The sequence below is a fragment of the Sapajus apella genome, unplaced genomic scaffold, assembly GCF_009761245.1.
Source record: "Sapajus apella isolate SASKATOON/1434 unplaced genomic scaffold, GSC_monkey_1.0 scaffold22, whole genome shotgun sequence".
NCBI classification, from domain to species: domain Eukaryota; kingdom Metazoa; phylum Chordata; class Mammalia; order Primates; family Cebidae; genus Sapajus; species Sapajus apella.
Window position 1 is genome coordinate 26,384,315 of NW_022436962.1, and position 15,792 is coordinate 26,400,106.

Sequence of the window (15,792 nt, forward strand, 5' to 3'; positions counted from 1 at the left end):
CTACACTCAGCATTAGTTAGCTGCCAAATACTTGTTTTTCCCATTTGAACTTTATTTTTGAACAAAATAGGGTATGCAATTACTTTAAAATGCAAATGCTCCTAAAATTTTTCTAAATTTATCCATGATTGCACAATGGCCCTTAAAAAGATGATCCCAACAGACTAAACACTGCTTCTTCAGCTATCACTCGCAAACTCTAGGTACTTATATCAAAGACAAATGCAGCAAATCAGAGCCAGCCATGGTGGTTTGCGTCTGTTATCTCAGCACTTTGAGAGGCTGAGGCAGGAGGATAGCTTGAGCCCAGGAGTTCAAGTCCAGTCTGGGCAACACAGTGAGACTCTCTCTCTAAAATACATAAAAGTTCAGCAAATCAATTGTTGTTAGGCAAAAAAGTACTATTTAAATATTCAGATTAGTGGATATTAGGAGATGTAACACACCAAGGATTATTTAGGTATTCATTCTGTTTATTGGATTGAAAGAAAGGGAATACAAACGACTGGTTAAGTGCTGCGCACTGACATGGAAAAGGTGTATTTAAAAAAATCCCAGTAAAGCAAATCAAAGTTAATGTAGTTTCAGTTGAACAAAAATTTAAACACATTTAATATACTACACATTTATAAAATAAAAGTCAAAGAGTGTTTTGTAAATAATTAGTAAACAAGTGAAAATAAATATCAGAGGCCTGAAGTTTTTATACTTTAATGAATAAAGAAATTTAAACTAAATATAATCTGAGAGGCAGTTAAGAAAACGAAAATCAAAACCCACCAAAATTTAAGAGCACAATCATTTGGAACATTTAATCAGTCCATAGCAAATAGTTATTACATACCAAAAGCTCTAAGTGTTAACTAGTTCCACCACAATGCCATGTAAATCTTGACAATTTAGAAATCTTGAGATCAACACTGTAAGTTCTTTTCTTGATCTCTACAGCTTGGTTTGTAAGTACATACATGCTTTTGTGGATCCATTCCCCTCACCACACACACACATTTTCAAGGCGCCAATAACATTTTTTCCATCTGTGCCTAAAAATGTTACAATTCAGTTCTAGCACATTGACCCTAATAATGAAAATGTTTAAGTTAAAGATGGGGACACAATTTCAATCTTATAAAAATATACCAGTATTAACCAAACCTTAAACTCAGAGGGCACTTCACATGTGCACGAGACTTTTAGTAAAAATGACAAGATCCTAGAACAGCTGTTTCCAGGACTTTTTATGAATCAAGTACTCTCTCTCTCTCTCTCACATACACACACAACACACACACACACACGCACATATTTTTATACTATTAGTTTTGTTAAATCCAGGCTATCTGGATTAAGTAGATAGGGGATGGGTTTTTATAGTTTTTATTTTTGTAACTATAGGGCAGCTACTATAACAATAGCTTAACAACACTGAAAAATTTCAATTAAGTTCACCCTGTTTTTAGAAAGTGTCTAAGTGTAAATGCAAATTCACCTCTTCTTTTTAAGTTAGCAGTTTATATTAAATCAGATATGGTTTCTGAAATGGAAGTAATGTGTTGGAGAGCAACCCAAAAGGAGAGCTGCTAAATTGTGAATGAGAAATTAAAGTAAAAACAAATCAAAATAATACATTTTAGAGATGGGACAAAAAGGATATTAAGAAAAATGTCTTCTTTCCTCCCCATTCAAAAGCAGCCATTCTTCTGCTGTGAAAGAAACTGACATGGATATTTTCCCTTTCAAGAGATGTACGATATATTTACCCACTGTGAGGCAGAGGTGATAGGGTCAGTTCTTGTTTGCAGGAACCAACATCCTAAAAAAGAAAATTTCAAGATGGGGAAGGGTGGGAAAGAAGGATTTTCTATTAATGTCATGGAATGCCACTCTAGAGGCAGAACACTCCTAATAATAAAATTCATCATATTATTACTTGTTTTTTTCAGCCTAAGAAAAGAAAATATTGACAAAATTGGATTTTTTTTCTTTCAACTGCAGGATACTCTAATTATTTGAAGTTAGGGAATTCCCCCCCGTTTTTTTTCCCACCCAATAAAATGGGCCAATTTGTAGGGATCTATGCAAATAAACTGTTCTCTGTTTAAAATACTTACCTGGTTTACTACAACACATTTATCTGGCCAATAACAGCAACAGAAATATAGCTGTCATGGAGACTAATAAAATACAAAACCAAAGCTAAAGCTTTGTCATCCCCCCAGCTAACTCCCACTCCAATTCTTTTATTACCACCCACACACTAATCTCAGTAATCCCCAAGTCCAACATTTTACCATTAATAACCAATTATTTGGAGGAAAAAGACATTTAATTTTATATTTGCTCTAGCCCTTAATCAATGCATAACAACAACAAAAACATTTTTAAGCACATGGAAATGAGCCTACTAACCTGATTTTTGGAGCCCAAATTCTCCACTCTATTTTGATCTATGTGCAAAAAGTATTGGTACTTTTCAATTTATACATTTGTTAGTATCTTGTGGCTGGCTTCATAGTATTCTCACTCTTAAGCCTACTATAGAGCCTACAGCACTATCAGAAGTTTTCAATTAATAGCTATGGATTGGAAAATCCTGTGATCAGTTTCTTATACCATAAAATCCTAGGCTTCTTTACCATTTATTTCACCTTTCTAGCACAGTCACTGCATGGCAAATATATGGAACAGACGTTTACAGCAAATTGGCACAGCAAAGTACCAGTAATATACAGAAAGCTGCCAGTTAAGACAGACCCGGAAAACAAACTCACCTAGCTGCTATAGAAACCTTTGCATAGTTGTTACTCCATTTTAATAGGAGTTATGTTCTTGTAAAATGTGCCTCACTTTTACTCCACTTTTTAAAAAGTGTTTTTTAACTGTACTTCAGAAGCACTCTGAAAACTCAGATCTAGGGGTGGTTAGGTGTAGAGAATAGAATCTGAGTGCCAAATTGCCACTGAATGGGCACAAATCTCAGTGTTACACATGTACCATAGCACACTGTAACCAAATTTGTAAACAGCTGTGGAGTTTCTATGCCCACATTTAGTGATGTTACTGTAAAGACTGGGGTGTATTAATGGCTTCAGGGTACACATGAATCACTTAAAATATGAATGGTTTTTAACTATACTGAGGTAAAGAGAAGTTGCCACTTAATTACATACAGTTACCAATGAAGATTTTTATTCAAGCTTAAAGTAAAAAGTAATTTTAGTTAAGAAAAATGAAGTACCAGATAAACTGTAACATATATTTTAACTTAGAAGTATCAAAACAGGAATTCTTTGATTCTCTAAGTGGTGGTCTTTGCAAAATGGAGCTTGAAGAAATCTTTTACATACCAATTTGATAAGAGTCTGTTGACCACGATCTGTCATTTTCTCTTACTACGGGCTTCTGGGAGAATGCACACTATTTTAAGGCCAAAAGTGTTTTTCTTTCTTCTCCCCTTCCCTGACTTTCCCTTTCTCCCATCCCCAACCACCCACCCCCACAATGGGAGAATTTTTGACATCCAAGCCCTCTCTCTTCTTTGTGGATCCTGGAGGAGTCTATTCATGATCATAATTATATTGTAGACTTGGCTATGCCTAAAGGGGAGCTTAGTACAAAACTTTTTCTTCACCAAAATCTTATTTTGGGGGTATCCCCATTCTCTTCCCTACAGCCAGGGTCACCCTATTTATCCTCTACTGAAAAATGGAGGGAATTTCAGTGGAGACTATGTTATGTTGTATTCAGCTGTGACGGAGTTTAAAAGCACAATGTGAACATCAGGCTTTTGGCTTATTTTAAATGTGAAATTCCCAAAATTAAAAGTGCTTTTCCATGAAGGAAACCTTAAACTAAAAAAGGAGGGGCGAGGGAAAGACTATCCACAGCACCAGTTTAGAATGAGGTTCAGTATGGCAATATCTGAAAAAACTAAGAAGAAATATTCTTTAAATTTATGGATCCCTATATGTCAAAATATTAAGGGCAATTAAGAGAAATGACTATGAGGTTTTAATCCCAGTATGTTTGTACCCTGCTGAATTCTTCTAACAATTTCAGTTACACTATAAACTTCCAAAGTGATTATATCTGCTGATTTCTACTCTTTTGCTAGATCACACCAAAATTACTTCCCAAGTTGAAAAAAACTTGGAACAAGCTTTATTGAAAACGAACTGACTACTGATCTTTCATCTTGGTGTATTTAAAATTCTTTTTGAATCTTGAATTTCTTCAAGATCGGGTACTGATGTTCCTTCAGGAATAAAACAAAAGGGGGGAAACCTTCAAAACATTACTCTGAATTTCCTGTGTAATGTTCTTCCAAGCACTGTTTCTGACCATGTCTCATGTGGTATTCCAGAAGAGCATCAGTTATAGTGTGTATTTAAGTCATTGAGGAAACTGTTTTTAAGCTGGTTTAGATTCCAAATGTATACAAATGAAGTCACTTTAATCCTATAAATACTTCTTAATTTATTTTTAAAAAATTGTGCTGTTAACCCTTTTACGGGGCAACAAGCTATGTGAAAAGTACAAAACTTTTTGTCAAATGTAATATTGAGAGTGCTTTTGACATAGTTCACTGGTTTATCATCTGGATCAGTATATACTGCGCAACGGGCAAGGCTAGAATCCATGAACCAAGCTGCAAAGATCTCAAGCTAAATAAGGCGGAAAGATTTGGAAAAACAAAAGGAGGAAATTCTTTCCTATCCAATGTATACTCTTCAGACTAATGCACTCTTTCTATCAAGCCTTCTAAACTGTTAAATAAAGTTTTCCAAACAAGCATTTTAACTTCATTACACAGAAGAGCAACAAGAATGGTATCCTGCCAGACAAAAGACAGGAAGGAAAAAAATATATATACTGAGTTCAATGGGTAAGCCTGAATGTAGCACAGTTCTTCACAACCGATGGGGGATAATTCAACATGGTGTCCAACAACGTTCTAACGACGTGCTTCATCTCAACTGGTTACTATGAAGCAAGGTGTAAATGTTTGGCCCCAATCGGGCTTCAGAAATGGTTCTTTTTTCATGACGAGCATGTCTGTCCAGCTATCAATCATGTTTGTTTGCACCAAATCCCAAGCCATTAAAATACGACTAATTTTAAGTTAAACAGAAGTCGTCTGCTCCAAATTCGCCATCAACTATCCATGCTACTGCATTCCTCTGAATGAAGACAAGGATGAAATGTATGGGGGGGGGGAAGGGAGGAGGAAAAAGAGGGGAGGGAGAGAAAAAAGTTACCAGTTAGAAAGTTTCAAAATTAGCATTATGACATTACAAAATTATACTAACATTAAAAAATCAAAACAAATTCTTGATACTTTAATTAGCATACTCATTAAATATAGTCATTAAAACAATGTGTCTCTATCGTGTCTAAGACAATATAGTCATTAAAACAATGTGTCTCTATCGTGTCTTAGACCATATATACAATCTAAAATCACGATTATTTTGAAGACTGAAGAAACCCAAGTGAACAATCATGTTAGAATCTCATGCCTTTATTTTTTTTGAGACAGGGTCCCACTCTTTGACTCAGGCTGGTGATGCAATATGGGCTCACTGCAACCTCTGCCTCCTGGGCTCAAACGATCCTTCTGCCTCTGCTTCCTGAGTAGCCAGGATTACACAGGCGCATGCCAGCACGCCTGGCTACTTTTTGTATTTTTTTGTAGAGACAGGGTTTCTCCATGTTGCTGGGCTGGTCTTGAACTCCTGAGCTCAACCAATCTGCCTGCCTTGGTCTCCCAAAGTGTTAGGATGAGAGGGACAAGCCGCTGTGCCCGGCCTCAAAATCTCTTATTTTAAAAATTAACCTTGAAACAGCAGAATAGAAAAATCTTTATGTTACAATAGTAAAGAAGAAAAAAGAAAAATCTGGCTAAGGTAGAATAACGTTATAACTATGTAGTTGTTAATTCTCCTTTCAGTTGCTCAGTCTGAAATTCTATAGTATTGCCCTACTCCATTTTTTTCGGGAGGTGTGTGTGTGTATAACAGCTTTAAGATATAATTCATATATTGTACAATGCAACCATTTAAAGTGTACACTTTGAACCCAGGAGGTGGAGGTTGCAGTGAGCTGAGATCATGCGACTGTGCTTCAGTCTGGGCGACAGAGTGAGACTCTGTCTCAAAACAGAAACAAAAAACAACAAACAAAAAAATAAAGTATACAATTCAGTGGTTTTTAGTGTACCCACAGAATTATACAATCATTAACAATCAATTTTAGAACATTTTCAACATTCATTAGCAAACACCTCCCCAAGCCCTAAGTAACCGCTATATCTATATTGTCTACAGATTTGTCTATTTGGGACCATTCCATATAAACAGAATCATAGTATGTGGTCTCGTGTGTCCTGCTTTTTTCACTTAGCATATTGTTTTCAAGGTCCATTCACACTGTAGCACGCATCAGTACTTTGTCCTATTCCATTTTATGCATCCTTCAAAAAAATACATAATTCTACTGTTAAAACTTTATTTACAGTCCATAATTCTACTGTTAAAATTTCTCTTTTGAAATGGAGCTGTTGAGTGAAATATTTTTATTTCACTGTAAATGACTTATAGTATTTTACTGTGTTATATTTTTCCTTTTTTGTTTTTCCTTCAGAGACACGGTCTCATTCTGTCACCTAGGCTGGAGTGCAATGGCATGATCCTAGCTCACTGCAGCCTCAAACTCCTGGACTCAAGAAATCCTCCTGCTTTAGCCTCCTGAGTAGCTAGGATTATAGGCGCAAGCCACCATGCCTGGTTGTATTTTGATTTCTGAATATTGATTTCTTTAGCCTCATCTACATTTTTCAGAAATTCTATTCTTTTTTTTTTTTTTTTTTTTTGAGACAGAGTTTCGCTCTTGTTACCCAGGCTGGAGTGCAATGGCGCGATCTTGGCTCACCACAACCTCCGCCTCCTGGGTTCAGGCAATTCTCCTGCCTCAGCCTCCTGAGTAGCTGGGATTACAGGCACACACCACCATGCCCAGCTAATGTTTTGTAGTTTTAGTAGAGACGGGGTTTCACCGTGTTGACCAGGATGGTCTCGATCTCTTGACCTCGTGATCCACCCGCCTCGGCCTCCCAAAGTGCTGGGGCGTGAGCCACCGCGCCCGGCTAGAAATTCTATTCTTAATAGTTATTACTTTAATTAGAAAAAGTGTTTTAGGGGTGGAGGCGGAATACTCCAGAAAATAACTTGTGAAAAGGACTATAGCCAAATGTCTGCTAATACAGACACTTTTATTATTTCAGGTGAAAATGAAAATCATTTTAGGGCACACCCATGTTGCCAAAGCATAATGGAGAGCTGCTGAACTGGACCCAGATCCTACAAATTAGCCAAAATTTGGCTCTCTCACCAAAGTGAGGATCTACGTTAGTCAGTCACCAAATAGCAGCACACTTTCATTCCCTCGCTGTGGAGGCACAAAACATATCCTTTTCTGGGGTAAATCTGTTACTACATACCTAATATTTTCCTACCTCTTTAAACCAAGTATGTTTTTTTGACGAAATAACTTCCAAACAACTAATGAGAAAATCACAGATTGAATCACAGTTGCAGATCTATAAAGACTTTGGGTTTGTAAGCCTTTGACTGAAACCCAAACAAGACAATACAAGAATAAAGGATTTCTGGTCTTAGTTTTCCTAGAGGAATGTTAGAATGTCAGGTAGTGATCTACAAATATAAAAAAAACCCTTCAAGGTTCTGGGCAAATCAACAGTAGTTCTCAAACTTTTTGACCCATGTGGCTCTTCATGCTTTGTATTCTCATCTCTGATTACATATCCTTATCAACCAGTAAGATGTGGCCAAGCCTTCTACAGTCTGTACCACAAAGACAAAAGTGTAGGGAATATACTTTTCAAACCATGCATACTACTCTGATAATCCTCCTCCACAGAGAATCACTTAAGTGAGAGAGATCAGTCATCCATCTTTCTCACTAAAAAAAAACTTAGGTGGGACATGCTTAACAAAAAAATCTGTTTATAGATAAACTGTTTCCTTCTAAGCAAACTCAACATTCTACGTGCTCTATTTAAGAGAGTCATTTACAGGAAGTTTCTCAATACCTCTTTGCTGTAGTACTGATATCATGTTCAATTAAGCTTTTGCCCTTAACTGTTAGCCTTATACTCTGGCCTTTCTTCATCCCCAAGTATCTCAAAGTGGTGAAAAAAACCTTTCAGACTTAGACCTGAAGACCTGATGGCACTTAACAAGTGAATTAATTTTGCCATGCTGCAGTTTCCTTACCTCTAAAAATAATGATAAAAATACTTCCCTTATAGGACTATGAAGACTTTATGCAAGATAGTATATGTAAAGGGATTAGTATGCTGCTTGGCACACAGGTACATGATCAATTTTAATGCTTTCTTCTCTTTATCCATTAAACACAACTCATGTTAGTATGATGCATGGTGTAAACGCTTTTTTTTTTTTTTAACAGTAAACTCCATAATAAAGATTTTTAATATCTAAAGTTATTCACATTATGTATGGTTAGTTTCACGTGTATGCTTCCTACAATATTACATTTAGGTAGCATGATGAAGCAAGATTTTCAGTAAAACTTTTAAAGTGAAACTACTAAATAGCTAACTGGATGTCAATGATGTAATCATATTCTAGCTTATTCTCTTCACTGTCCCCCGCCAAACAACCACTACGCTATTGGCTCTTAGATTACTTAAACTCATTCTGTGACCTGAGATAGCACACAATGTATAAAAGAGAAAAATCATATACCACTCTTCAAATAAACTGCTGCTAAAAACTGCTTTAACTTCATATTAAGCCGAGCAACATTTCATTTGGACAAAACATAGGAACACTGTACAATGGTATTACCTTCAATATTCTGGTGGTCTATAAAAGGTGCTGGTCCCCATATTCTAACAGTGCCATCATCTGAGGCGCTGGCCATCATGGATGGAATCTGTGGGTTCCAGCTCACACAGTTTACTGTACGTGTGTGCCCTGTCAGCTCCGCAATTGGCAGTTCACTACGTTTGTGCCAGATGTAAACCTTGTGATCTGAACATACAGTAATTCAGAGAAAAGTTTTACATTAACGAAACCAACTAACTGATCTTATCATTCAGTACCATAGAACAAGACTCTTTACTATGACTTAAAGGGAAAATATACCATGAATAGCTTAACATATTGCCTTACGAAAAAACATTTAAATAAAATAAATTCCTTTTTTTTCTGTTAAAGATGATTAGCTCTCACATCAAGTCACACACAAAAACTATCTGCAGTATTCTGTCAATACATGAGTAATGAAGAATTATAAATCAAGACCTTTGAACATAAACAAATCCAGGATAGAGATGGTGATAAATTCTATGGAAATGGGAAGTGACAGAAAAGCAATGTATCCATATTGAATAATGAGGCAAAAATGAAGATGACAGCTAAACCTTTATTGGGTGCTTAGGAAGTACTAGGTATCAAGTACTTAATGCATATTATTTAATCTTCATCACTACCCCATAAGGTGGGTATTCTGCTTATCTTTTTTCTTTTTTCACTCTGTCACCCAGGATGGAGTGCAGTAGCGTGATCTGGGCTCACTGCAACCTTTGCCTCCTAGGTTCAAGCGATTCTCCTGCCTCAGCCTCCTGAGTAGCTGGGATTACAGGTGCTTGTCACCATGCCTGGCTAATTTTTTGTATTTGTAGTAGAGACAGGGTTTCACTGTGTTAGCCAGGATGGTCTCGATCTCCTGACCTCATGATCTGCCCGCCTCAGCCTTCCAAAGTGTTGGGATTACAGGCGTGAGATACCGAGCCTGGCTGGCTTATCCTCTTATTAATGGTGACTGAAACATGGGTTATGGTTAAATGGTCTGCTCTTGGTTAACAGCTAGTAAATGGTAAAGTTGGGATTCAAATCCAGGCAGCCCTGCTCAAGAGCTTACTAGTGAGTCTAGACAAAGGTCCCTTATCTGCATCATATTTGTAGAGTATAATCTCATGAAGTGACCACAACAATCAAAATCCCCTACAGGTTTGTTTCTTTGTAATTAACTAATCTTAAAAAAACTGGCCATAGTATAAAGAGTATCAGTTCATTGTATGGGCTCTGGAATCAGACTGCCCAAGATCGTGTCCTTCCTCCAACAGACTAGCTGTGCAACTTCAGGCAGTACAACCCTTCACCTGTAAATGGGGATACTTACCTCATATCATGTTGTTATGAGGATTAAATATATTTGTATGTGGAAAGGTGTTTGGAATAAACACCACTTATTAATGTGAAGAGATTGATTACAGGTGATGGTTTTTGAACAGAGGGAAGAATCCCAGAGCAAATTAGAAAGGTGTTTAACCTGATGATATGTTAAGTATGTGACCAATGTGCAAACTATCAGTGCCTGTACTGCCACTGAGGAAACCTTAGAGAATGTACCTTAGCTTCAAAATTTCTGACATGAAGATAAAAAGCTAGAACTGTATCTGAACTTTTAGTGTGTATGTGTGAAGCAAAAGCTAAAAGGCACCAATTAAAAGACTGAATTTATTTTTAGAAGTATCTGCTGCTCAAAAATTTTTGAAAATAATTTTTTTCTTACATGAAAAGAAATTAGAAAAAAAAAAAAAAAAAAAAAAAGAAAAGAAAAAGAGAAAAGACAGATTAGCTGTATGTCCTTCCTAAACTGAAGAGGTTCACAAGGAGAAGGATCACAGGGTCAAAGTTCAAATGCAATTGAAGTATTTCTCTATTTGGAGGAAAATGTTTTTGTGAACATATATGCAAAGAGCATATTTGCTTAAAGGTAGGAAAAACAAGATTTGAAGTAATTAGGGTCAAAATGACAGGCTTTATCATCAAGCTCTGCTTGCTTTATCAATCTGGGAAATCTGTTCATGAAAAGGTAAAAAGTAAGTCCAGTTTTTCTACATATTGCCAGCACAATGAAAAGACTGGAGTAGCGATATAATTTTTTTGGGAAAAGGTTTCTTAATTATTAATTATATATTCACTATATCCGATTGATGTTCAAAACATTTTCAAAACCATTCTAAATCGCTTGAGTCATGAGAAGACTAATCTCTATACCTGACAGATGTCTAATTTTTAGCCCTAAACCAGAAGATAATGTGGTTTAATTATAGTATCCATCAGGGTTGGTTCTAAGTTAGTTTGGACTTAAAAAAAGGTTTGGCTTTATTAGGGATAATGGCAGCCAAACATAATTTTAAGTACCTCTATGGTACATATTTTTAGAAAGAGCTGTAAGGGATTCTGAGGCATAATTAGGAGAAAGGAAACATACCAGAAGCAGGATTGAATAGAGCATGAGAGAAGACATCTTTTGAGGGAAATTAAAAAGCAAGAAGGCCTAAGATATTTAGACCACAGGAAAATTTAGTCAGAAATTAATGGATGTCTATTATCTCCTTCTATATATTAAAAACAAAGAGACAGAACAAAACAAAAAACCAACAGATAATCTAGATGTAGTAGAAAAAAGTAAATTTCCTGACTGGAAAAAAGTAAATTCCCAATTGCTACCTAACAAACTACTCTTCTTTCCTCCCAATCCCATCTGACCTGAGTTTTGGTGGAAAGAAAGAAGTGATGAATTCAGGCTGGGCATGGTGGCTAACGCCAGTAATCCCAGCACTTTGGGAAGCCGAGGTAGGTGGATGGCTTGAGCTCAGGAGTTCGAGATCTGCCTGGGCAACACAGTGAAACCCCATCTCCACAAAATTTACAAAAATTAGTTGGGGCTACTTGAGGGGCTGAGGAAGGAGGGACTGCTTGAGCCCATGAGGCAGAGGTTGCAGAGTCAAGACAGCGCCATCGCACTCAGTAAAAAAAAAAAAAAAAAGATGAATTTATATGCTTGATGTTAAAATCTAAATCTCTAAATGTCTCTTTGTCCAAATCCTTAAATATGCCTTTTTCCCCCCTTTTTTTTTAGTCTCAAACTCCTGACCTTGTGATTCATCTGCCTCAGCCTCCCTCCCAAAGTGCTGGGATTATAGGCGTGAGCCACCGTACCTGGCAGCCTTATTCCTAAAGGAAAGGCTCATGTTTCACTTTATGATCCTCTTATCTATTGAGATCAGTTTTTTTGTCAAGACAGTGATAGTAAACATCTTATACAATAAATGGAACATAACATAATCTAATTCCTTGGCCTATCTTATAAAACCAGATTCAGTATATATGTTTTACTTTTTGTAGAGACAATGTCTAGCCATGTTGCCCAGGTTGGCCTGATCTCCTGGCCTCAAGCAATCCTCCCACCTAAACCTTCCAAAGTGCTGGAATTACAGGTGTAAGCCAACATGCCTGGCCAAAAAAAGTGACTTAAATAATTTGCTTTTATAGTACCTAAAAATGTATAGTGGGTATTCAAGAAAAATATGTTGAATGAAAATTTGCAATAATTTGCTACTAGTTAAGTTCCTATCACCTTAAAAAGTATACTAAATTTCATTACTGCCTCACTTATTTGTGCTTGCATCTTCTAAACAATTCACGTTTTAAATCAGAGTGACTTTAGGCATATTCCTGGTCTGGAATACTGATACTTTTAGAGAACAAGTTTATTCAAAAGGGGAGTAGTAGGAAGAATTTGGTTAATTTCAGCTTTCCTAAAATCTTAAGAATTATCAAACTAAATTATACTCTGGTGACCACTGAAGAAATACTGAAGATCTAAGTAGTCAAATCTGTCCAAGTTCAGGTAAAGTATTATAATTAACCTTGATTTTTCAACTACTACCAACCCTTAGAAACCATCAGTCTCATGAAAAAACAAGTCAACATATGAAAGTATAATAATTTAACTAAATTTTGATATGATACATGCACCAAACACACTGCTATGTGGTCAGAATAAGTACTGCTGATTATGATTGCGTATTATGACAACAGAAAGGGCTTCGGTCATTACAGAAAAGAAGAAAGTAATACATGACAGTATGTGACAATTCATGACAATATGGGGGCTTTAGGTCATTACAGAGGGAAATTAACAGTGTACTGGATAAATAAAAGAATTTTAGCTTACTACCTTGAATTTTCTTGGAGATATGACTGCCTTCACAAATTAAGAATTACAGACTTTAATATTAATATATGTAAATTGATAGGGACACAATTTACCTTCACTGCCACTAGCGATGAAGTCTTCATTATGGCCTCCAAAACATGAATGAATTGTATAAAACCCTTGTGTAACACCTTGATACTTTCTTACTAAAACTCTGTCTTGCAAGTCCCATAAATGAACTCCCTGCAGGCAAAGGAGAATATAGATATTTACTCTACCTCAACTCAAACAAATTTTAAAAAGTATCTGTAAATATCCCTTTGCCTGATGAAGTATCTTCATTTTCTATCATGCAAAACACCAATATGCTGACAAATTTATGGTCGATTATACATTTAAGTATCAAACACATGCAGTAAAATTTAAGGGTAAGCAGACAATTTTGTTAATACAAATGCACTGAAAATAGCAGAATAAAAATTGTATTAAGCCAAATTTTTCAGAAAATTATATTAATAAACATACCTGAGTTGCTACATTTAACAAAGCTAATCGGCCATTTTTTGAAATAGTAAAAGACATAATAGGATGATCTTCTTGTACTCTGTAACCAGAAAATAATTTGTCAAAAGCAATATATTAAGGCATTCAAATTATCAATATAGAAGATGTGCTAGCTTAAGTATGACAATTTTGCCTGTAATCTCTATTACATACTACATTTCAATTGAGAAGAATCTGAGTTAATGAATACTAAGTACCATGTGACCACCAATCCAAATTGCCAAGCAAACCAAAACAAAAAACATAATAAAAACTGTTCTTCCAAAAAAGCAAGTTCCACTACACATTGTAATATAAATCAGATAATTGTTGTTTAATGGAAACAAAAAATAGTTACATGTTCCTATCTGTAAGGTCCTCGAAGTTATAGCCCCGAATTCGCTGGTGTGTATCTGATGCCAGAACAGTCTTCCCGTCACTCAAGCACCAAAGGCATTGCACTCTCACCCCTTCCCAGGAGTCAAGGAGATTACCATCTAAATCCTGAGTAAGAAAAAACTACTATTATCTTAATTACTCCATAGCACTCAGAAAGCAAATAAAAGAACCAAAAACCTCCCTTCACAATATCTTTTAGTAATAGGTTTATTTTTCCTGAGACTGATCTCAACCTAATTGTTTTAGAAGTATTTTTAACATGAAAATTTGAATACAGGTCAAATTTCATTACAACACACTTAAGGGAAAGTGGAAAGACACTCTGTAGCTCTGTCTTTCCTTCAATAACTCACCATGCATACATAATAGAAAGAAAGGAACAGTCCATAAGTTCCAAGTAAGGACTTACTTTTCTTAGAAAATAATTTAAATGTTCCTTTAAAATTCACTATACTGGAATTTGTCCTATAATATTTAGGTGTGAAATGGAAAAAGATTTCTAAAACATTTTATAGCTTCATACAGACTGGAGAAATCTATTAACCACATTTTTCAAAAATTTACCAAATTTGTAATGTGCTCTATAGATGAAAGCTCTTACAGTAATCATTTTATTGAATAACCAAAGTTCTGAGAAGAATCACCCTTCCCATTTTATAAGTTAGATAATCTTGTATTTTGATGGTTTAAACAATATATAGGACAGCAAACTCAGCAGAAGCATACATGATCATCTTGCACCGGGAGAATTAAGAATTTTTATAACCATATTGAGATAATACAACACCAAAATCCATGCGTTCCAAACCAGCTTAATAAAAGAACCTGATAACCTGTTTTAGCTAAATTAAATTATTTATCTTATTTAAGTTTAAAAAATTGATCTGGGAAAGGGTATGGTAGCTCATGCCTGTAATCCCAGCACGCTGGGAGGCCAAGGCGGGAGGATCATTTGAGCCCAGAAGTTTGAGCTGAAGTGAGCCATCATCGTATCAGTGTACTTGAGCATGGGTGACGAAGAGCACAACCTTGTCTCTTTAAAAAAAAAAAAAAAAGGAAAAAGGAAAAGAAAAAAACATCATGTCTACTGGAACCATATGAGTCTGTAACGAGACAGAATCTATGTAGACACCACATTGCAAGTAAACTATGATTTATGATATAAATAATACTTATGATATAAAGTTTACCTTGCCATAAAACTTTTTATCTGTTACTTATCTTTATCATTCCAACAATCCAAAATAGTTAGGGCAGCTACTTATTAGAAGATAACTCAAATACTGAAAAGTTCTATGGTAGCACTTGTCACCACTTTTATTGTTCAACTATTAAAGGGAGTCTACTCATGAAATCAGCATTTTTTTTTTTTTTTTTTTTTGGTTACAAAAATTCAAAGGGGGTTCCAAGGCCTCTGTGTGCCCGCGGAGTAGCCATCATGAGCAAAGCTCACCCTCCCGAGTTGAAAAAATTTATGGACAAGAAGTTATCATTGAAATTAAATGGTGGCAGACATGTCCAAGGAATATTGCGGGGATTTGATCCCTTTATGAATCTTGTGATAGATGAATGTGTGGAGATGGCGACTAGCGGACAACAGAACAATATTGGAATGGTGGTAATACGAGGAAATAGTATCATCATGTTAGAAGCCTTGGAACGAGTATAAATAATGGCTGTTCAGCGGAGAAACCCATGTCCTCTCTCCATAGGGCCTGTTTTACTATGATGTAAAAATTAGGTCATGTACATTTTCATATTAGACTTTTTGCTAAATAAACTTTTGTAATA

The 15,792-nt window shown here is 35.8% G+C and overlaps 2 protein-coding genes across 4 annotated transcripts in view; one reads left to right on the plus strand and one right to left on the minus strand.

The window, feature by feature from the left end:
* Nucleotides 1-695: 695 nt before the first annotated feature.
* Nucleotides 696-15,792, minus strand: part of WDR26 (WD repeat domain 26) — a 48,252-nt gene continuing 33,155 nt past the window's right edge. For 2 of the 3 annotated variants that reach the window (XM_032289382.1, XM_032289384.1), the window contains exons 10-14: nt 13,961-14,106; nt 13,585-13,663; nt 13,173-13,302; nt 8,892-9,077; nt 696-5,180 (exon numbers count right to left, since the gene is read on the minus strand). In XM_032289382.1, the coding sequence (XP_032145273.1) occupies nt 5,155-5,180; nt 8,892-9,077; nt 13,173-13,302; nt 13,585-13,663; nt 13,961-14,106 (567 nt within the window). In that variant the 3' untranslated portion in view covers nt 696-5,154. The remainder of the gene's footprint in view (nt 5,181-8,891; nt 9,078-13,172; nt 13,303-13,584; nt 13,664-13,960; nt 14,107-15,792) is intronic. The other variant, XM_032289383.1, reaches the window with a different exon arrangement.
* Nucleotides 15,406-15,792, plus strand: LOC116559013 (small nuclear ribonucleoprotein G). Its single transcript, XM_032289392.1, has one exon. It carries the CDS (start codon nt 15,440-15,442, stop codon nt 15,668-15,670), a length of 231 nt encoding a protein of 76 aa, XP_032145283.1. The 5' UTR covers nt 15,406-15,439; the 3' UTR covers nt 15,671-15,792.

Bases quoted from the DNA above. Each gene is read 5' to 3' on its own strand.
- LOC116559013 (XM_032289392.1), top strand. From the start codon at position 15,440: ATGAGCAAAGCTCACCCTCCCGAGTTGAAAAAATTTATGGACAAGAAG.